Source organism: Squalius cephalus (assembly GCF_949319135.1).
Source record: "Squalius cephalus genome assembly, chromosome: 5".
Classification (NCBI taxonomy): Eukaryota; Metazoa; Chordata; class Actinopteri; order Cypriniformes; family Leuciscidae; genus Squalius; species Squalius cephalus.
Genome location: NC_137126.1, coordinates 47,125,383 through 47,132,882, shown reverse-complemented (window position 1 = coordinate 47,132,882; position 7,500 = coordinate 47,125,383). Strand labels below are relative to the sequence as shown.

The window sequence follows — 7,500 nt, the reverse complement described above, 5'->3', positions numbered from 1 at the left end:
ATAAAAAAAACATAATAATAATAATAATAATAATAATAATAATAATAAAAATAGGACAATGGAGTGTATATTCACATGACAAAAAATGTAACCAGTCACCATCCAGGACTTAAAAAATAAAAAATAAAAAATAAAATAAAATAAAATAAAATAAAATAAAATTTTACAGACGGTTATGATGCAACATAATTTAATATGTTAAAGTGTGGTCTCTAGTCTACAAGGTTTCATCCTCAAAACATGTGACCTTGGTCTTACCTCTGGCTGTATGGCCTTAAAAACAGGGGCGTCCATCAGGGTAATTTGGCTCTGAGAAACACAGAAAAGACAAAAATAAAAAGTCACATTTTCACTCAAACTGAGAGTGAGCAATCACAGCCATGAGCTCATTTTCCAGCTCTGAGTTACGGTGTACATTATGGGAAAGGACAAAATGAATGAAAACAATTAATCAAAAAAATCACCACACTGAAGGTTCAACAAGGTCAGTTCAGTTCCTTAGAAGTCGAAATAATAAGACCATGATGCATGTGAATTATGGCTAATAAACTCTTTCAAATCTCACAATCAGGCCAACTCAGAGCAAACTGTCCTGTTGTAAATCACCACTAACTTTCTGCATATTATTCAGAGAGCGGTTAAGTTATTAATCATAGACCATCAGCTCTGTCACACTGTAGGTGAACTGCAGATGCAGAGGCTGTTTTGAAAAATATAGGAACATTATGGGATACCTGTGTATCTTTTGTGGACAAGGCAATGTCATAAAACAGAGCAAATTGTTGATTGTGAATATTATTATTATAAATTCATCTAAAGCAAGTTTGGCGAGGAAAGTTTATTTACATAGCGCATTTCACATAAAAGGGACGATCATATAAGAAAACATTACAGTAAAAAGTATTTAAAAAATACTAATTGATTTAAAATGTATTAAAAACAAATAAAAAATATATAATTTAAATAATTTAAATAATTTTTAATTCATTCAAAAAGAAAAATATGTAGTAAAAAAAATTCAATTTAATTAAAAGGCCTGCTGTTGTTGCAAAACAAAGACCTAATCTGTCAAAACAGGACTTTTAAGAAAACAATATGATGCATAAGAAATAAAAATAATAATAAAATGTAAGAAATAAAAATTGATCAACAATAATTTAAAGTCCCCCTGTGGTGAAAATCCCGTTTTTAATGTTTATATGTCTATGTGGTGTTTTTAATGTGCTTTAAGACAAACCATGTATAAATTCATAAGTCGCCACCATTGCGGAGTATTTTCTCCTTAAAACTGCAGTGAACCAAAGACAGTCTCAAAAACACGCTTTGAAATCGCTGGTGTTTCTGACGACACTTCTATTTTTCTGTTGATATGAAAAAACGGTAGATTTAGCAATTTAGTGGGTGTATGATGTATATTACGATGTTATGATGAACTATAAGCCTTTATCTACTGACGTTCTGAGTTGTTCAAAGCGTTTCTGCTGATTGTTATAAGGCAGCTGTCTGACTCTGAGATGGAGAACGGGAAAATGGTTTGTGTAACATTAGCAAGACATTATTAGCGGTTTGATAAGCAAAAGGCTAATCATATTAATTACCATTATGTGCCCAATGTTGTAAAGAGCGATACCATTGTGCAGCGTTTCCCTCAGTAAGTTGGCCGAATGGATCTCTGAGCTGCTGTGAGTGAGTGGGGGCGGGGCTAATTAACATATTCATGAAGCAAGGGTGTATAGTTGCATTCAAGATATTAAGGCACAAAGATTTATTTCTTTTTTCACAGGGAAAAAAAGAATTCAATATCTAATTTTGGTGATCAAAAAGGAGTTTTAAAGGATTAGTTCACCTCAAAATGAAAATTTCCTGATAATTCACTCACCCCAATGCTATCCAAAATGTTCATGTCTTTCTTTCTTCCGTGGAAAAGAAATTAAGTTTGAGAAAAACATTTCAGGATTTTTCTCCACACAATGGACTTCGACAGTAACCAAATTGTTGAAGTCCAAATCAATGCAGTTTCAATCCCAGCTGAGGAATAGCGTCTTATCTAGCCAAACGATTGGTCATTTTCAAAAATAAATAAATAAATAAATAAATAAATAAAATACATAAATACATAAATAAATATAATTTTAATTAAAATAACAATATAAATAAAATAAAAACTAAAAAATATAAATAAATATAAATATATATGTATAATTATGTGTTTTTTATTTGATTATATTTGTAGATTTTATTTTTTATTTAATTTCAGTCCTCAATGATGACTGATCAGTCACATTTCAAGTCATGCTATTATGCTCTTATAGTCATGATATTATTATTTTTTTTTAACCACAAATGCCCGTCTTGTACCATCTCTGAGATGCGCTGGAAAGGTCACAAAAAAAATAAAAATAATAATAATAATAAATTAAAACAAAGATGTCGGACGATTTTGAAGTTGGAGGAGAAAATGAGATGGAATTTTTCGCCCTTCCCTACCTTTTTGAACTGGAGAACAAATAACTTATAGATGATCTCTCCAACGTGATTACGTAATGCCTGGCGCGTCACAGACCAGCACAAGACAAACAATTGTGGTTAAAAGTATATACATTTTTATCTTTATTTTAGAAAATGACCGATAGTTTGGCTAGATAAGACGCTATTCCTCAGCTGGGATCGTGCAGAGCCCTTTGAAACTGCATTGATTTGGACTTCAACAATTTGGTTACTGTCGAAGTCCATTGTGTGGAGAAAAATCCTGAAATGTTTTCCTCAAAAAACTTAATTTCTTTTCCACTGAAGAAAGAAAGACATGAACATCTTGGATGGCATTGGGGTGAGTAAATTATCAGGAAGTTTTCATTTTGAGGTGAACTAATCCTTTAATGGATACAATTATTGACTACAGGGGGACTTTAAAATGTATTAAAAAATAAAGAAGAAGAAAATAAAAGAATGTATAATACATATAACTGGTTCATTGGTCTTAGGTGATTTAAATGTGTCTTTGTTTTACCTGATCTACTGCCCTAAACCCCCTATAAAACCAGCAAACAGATTGACCCGACCAAGAGATCAGCTAAGACTGGTAAAAACATGCTTCCTTAGTAATACATTAACAGCAAACTACATAGCAGCGAGCACAGACTTTTTCAAAAAACATTTGTTCCAGAAGTATTTTTCTCTTTCATTGTGTCCACAAGGAAGCTGAGTATTGGAGCTGATGAGGCCCAGTGTCAGTCAGGATGACGGTTACACAAGCGCTCGACGGCAAGGCTTTGGAACGGAGCTGTTGTTTCCAAACGGAAAGCTCCCAATCGACCAGGAAAGCTACTAATGAGACTCAAGGAGCTGCATCATTACAGATGTAGAACCAAAGTTTTCCACCAGAGAAAGCATCAAATTGAACGCTGACAGTTTTACTCACTGCGAACTCCTCTGGCGTGACTTTCAGCACATCAAACACGACGGCATCGTAGCTCTTCGCATAGTCAGCGCTCGGGCCGTCCACAGACACGGAGCTGTTGCTTCCCTGAATATGAGAAAGAAGCATTACATGAAATATTACAGATGCTCCTAAACTCAAGAACAATAACAGAGAAGAGAAGGATGCATGCGAACAATGACTATTCATAAACAAATGAAAGACAACTAGAAATCAAAACTGACCACAACTAAATGTTCCTGTTTTAATTGTCCTGGTTGGGGTTATTTTTTGATGATGACTGTATATTATCCCTTATTTGTTCTGGTGTGGCTCTCATGTATTGACCACCAGCCGTCACAGAACACATCATGTCTGTCGTTAAAATATCCGCACAGTTCTTTCCATGGAAAAGCAAAGTTGTCGGGTTAGCGTGAGGTTTTCATCATGGCAGATGTGGGATGTGTTTCTCACGGGACGACTGCCAGCGCTGGAAAAAACCATGCAAGTTCCCAGAGCTCGATTGATCTTTGATCTGATGATAACAGCATCTGAATGAAGATGCGTGTAAATGTCCATACATGTCCAAAAACATTTAATTACCATGGTACTTTCTGATACTTTCCTGTAAATAAAAAAGAGCTGACCCTTACAAAAAAGTACCATGGTATTACCATAAAACTGTACCATGAAAAACACGGTAAACAACAAATTCATTGATTTTAAGTGTCAGGTTTTACGTTTATCAGTCACATACACAATCACACAGAGTACGGCCTGCTTATACGACTCTCCACAGAATACAATAGACTAGATTTTAAATTTGAAAGAATGACAACACGATAGAATTATATAGACTGTAAGGAGAATGTACATAAATATAAATTAATATAAATATGAGTGCATAATGACAGGTGTAGAGGTCTAGCAGCAACAGTCCAACTAAAATATGTGCAATAAAGTGCATTAATGAGCACAGCTGACTTACAACTGACTGATATGTAGATGAATAATAGCAATAATAATACAGTGAAGTGTTATTATTAATATGATGTATAGTGCACTGTTGCTGTTGGTTTTGTCGGGGTTCCCTATTTTATGAGACTTTGAAGCACCATGGTAGGAAAATGGCAATCATTCAACATTACACCATTTTGAAAGAAATTAATACTTGTATTCAGCAAGGATGCATTAAATTAATCAAAAGTGTCAGTAAAGACATTTATAAGGTTGAAAAAGATTTATTTTACAAATTAATACTGTTTTTTTAACTTTCTGTTCAAAGAATCCTGAAAAAATGTATCATGGTTTCCACAAAAATATGAAGCAGAACAAATGATTAGAAGTGTTTCTTGAGCAGCAAATCAGCATATTAGAGTGATTTCTGAAGGATCATGTGACACTGAAGACTGGAGTAATGATGCTGAAAATTCAGCTTTGATCACAGGAATACATTATATTTTATATTACAAGAGAAAACATTTTTTTTAAATTGTAGTAATATTTCACAATATTACTGTTTTTATTTTTGATCAAATAAATGCAGCTTTGGTGAGAGTCTTTCAAAACATCTAAACGAGACCAAACTTTTGAATGGTAGTGCATGTATGACAGTAACAGTATTGCCATCTGATACCATGGTACCACCACAGTACACCTGTCAGTGGAGGATCTCTTCAGCTTGCAGGTCGTGGGCTGGTAATGGCAGTGGAAACGAGGGGTCGGTGGATGCCAGAAGCATGACCTCATTCACACTGCCTGCCATTCAGGGTCAAACCCTCATTAGAGCAATGCAATGCTCCACTGCAAACCCATAACTGTCCATCAGAGAACAGCCACCCTGTACAGGACCTAAGTGAGGACTGCAAGTGCACTGACGCAATGACATAACCCCACGAAACACAACAGAGGGTGTTTTACCAGTGCGTGATGAGGTCATTATAATATATATATATATATATATATATATATATATATATATATATACATATATATATAGATTACATATACAGATATATAGATTATATATACACATTATAATATATAATCAGCAATGTTGCTGTTTCAGGCCTGGTATTTACTTGAAGTATGCAAATAAAAAAATAATACAAAAGTAATTTACGGTATACATGAACAGTGTTATTTTAGTATCACTGAGACTGAAATGACTGAGATCATTGGGATTTGTTTTCATTTTGAATTTCCCATTTTCATTTTAAAGTTTTGGTCATTTTTGATCAGTTATTGTTGTTTTAGCCCATGTGTAAAATGAAATACTCTGCTGTATCGTTAATGCTGTGGGCCTAATTTTCTGCCAGAGGTCCTGGACATCTTCTTCAGATACATGGCATCACGGATTCGATCAAATACCAACAGATAAAAAATCTAAACCTGACAGCCTGTGCTAGAAATCTTATAACGGAGAACAGGATGGAGAGATTCTGTATGGAGGAATGGTCTCTGATCTCTTGTCAGGTGTTCTCCAAACTCATCCGGCATTATAGGAGAAAACTCAGAGCTGTTATCTTGGAAAAAAGAGGTTGCAAAAAGTATTTAATAAAAGGGAGCAAACAATTGTTCCCAACGTGTTTTGGAGAAAAACATTTATTTCATAATGTGATTTTCCCGCCACTTTCAATTATTTTACTTCAATGAAAGGTTCGATTTTTGCACATTTTTTAAATAAAATATCAAAAGGATTAAAAATGCAGATTTATTTTTTATAGCCATATTTGATCATATTTACCAAGGGGGCAAACACTTTTTCACACCACTGTATATATATATATATATATATATATATATATATATATATATATATATATATATATATATATATATATATATAATTTTTTTAAATTTATTTTTTATTTCAGTTAAAATTTATGATTTTATAATATTTATTCCAGTATCACAGAAATGTGTTATGGTTTTAGTTACCTAGAATAACCCTGTACATGAGTCACTAAAGAAGTGTATTGTTAAAATTAAATAAATCACTCTTTCTGTCCTATCTTGTCATAATGCTGAAATAAGGAAATATAATTTTCAACGATGACCAATTTGAACAAAGGCAATGAGATCATAATTACTTATCAGTTAATCATTTTATAAGATTAATATATTAAAAAAAATGAAAGGAGGAGTGGTTACCTCAGAGGAGGCGGAGCTAATGCTGGTGCCATCCGATAGGCCATTTCTACGGTACATGCTGGTGAATCAGCCAATGGGGTGCAGACGCCAGGGCAACAGCGGCCCTCAGCCAGACCCCACATATGACCAATCATCCATACCTGGAGACACACAGAGGAGAAACACACACCAGTTATAGTCATGTTCAGGGCATGCACATTAAATTAGCTTCATTCTTTATTACTTTCCAAGATCAGGAAGATGTTCAAACCAATGTTTGAAATACCATCAAATAATATAGATCGGACAATGATTAAAATTATATTGACGCATGTATCTTAGGTTCATTGCAAAATATTAAGATATATGCACTGTATAAAATATCATTAGCTTGAAAGTATAGAGAGAGAGTGTGTGTGTGAGTGTGAGTGTGTGTGTGTGTGTGTGTGTGTGTGTGTGTGTGTGTGTGTGTGTGTGTGTGTGTGTGTGTGCGTGCGTGTGTGTGTGTGGTGTAGGGAAAACTCTGATCCTAAACGTCTAAGGAACTCCAAAGGGACTGGGTTTGCTCTCTTTCCCAGATGGCCAGAGGAAGTCCCAGCATACCTGACTGACCGATGAACCGCCGGGTCGGGAAAGAGCGCAACAAATAGGAAAGAATGTGACTTTTACAATGGAATCACTCAGGCAGTGATCAACACACTTAATGGGTTTTGGGAAAGTTCTCCACACCCAGCTGGAGATCTGAAACCTCCACTTTGGTCTGAGAATCAGGAAATTTCATTTACAATGACAGATATGTTGCTGTAAAGAAAGTGTTTTAATCTCAGCTCCAACTGTGAGACCATATCATCATTTCAACTACAGAGGTGTTGCATCGTTCAGACTTTTTACATGTCAATATTTCACTCCAAAGGAAACAATGGAAAACAGGACATCCATGCTCTTTCGAAATG

The 7,500-nt window shown here is 34.5% G+C and overlaps 1 protein-coding gene across 2 annotated transcripts in view; it reads right to left on the bottom strand.

Moving 5' to 3' along the window:
* LOC307158853 (ras-specific guanine nucleotide-releasing factor RalGPS1) overlaps positions 1-7,500 on the bottom strand; it is a 141,686-nt gene that overhangs the window by 113,720 nt on the left and 20,466 nt on the right. For both annotated transcript variants that reach the window (XM_079871815.1, XM_079871814.1), the window contains exons 2-4: positions 6,569-6,708; positions 3,419-3,523; positions 259-309 (exon numbers count right to left, since the gene is read on the bottom strand). In XM_079871815.1, the coding sequence (XP_079727941.1) occupies positions 259-309; positions 3,419-3,523; positions 6,569-6,625 (213 nt within the window). In that variant the 5' untranslated portion in view covers positions 6,626-6,708. The remainder of the gene's footprint in view (positions 1-258; positions 310-3,418; positions 3,524-6,568; positions 6,709-7,500) is intronic.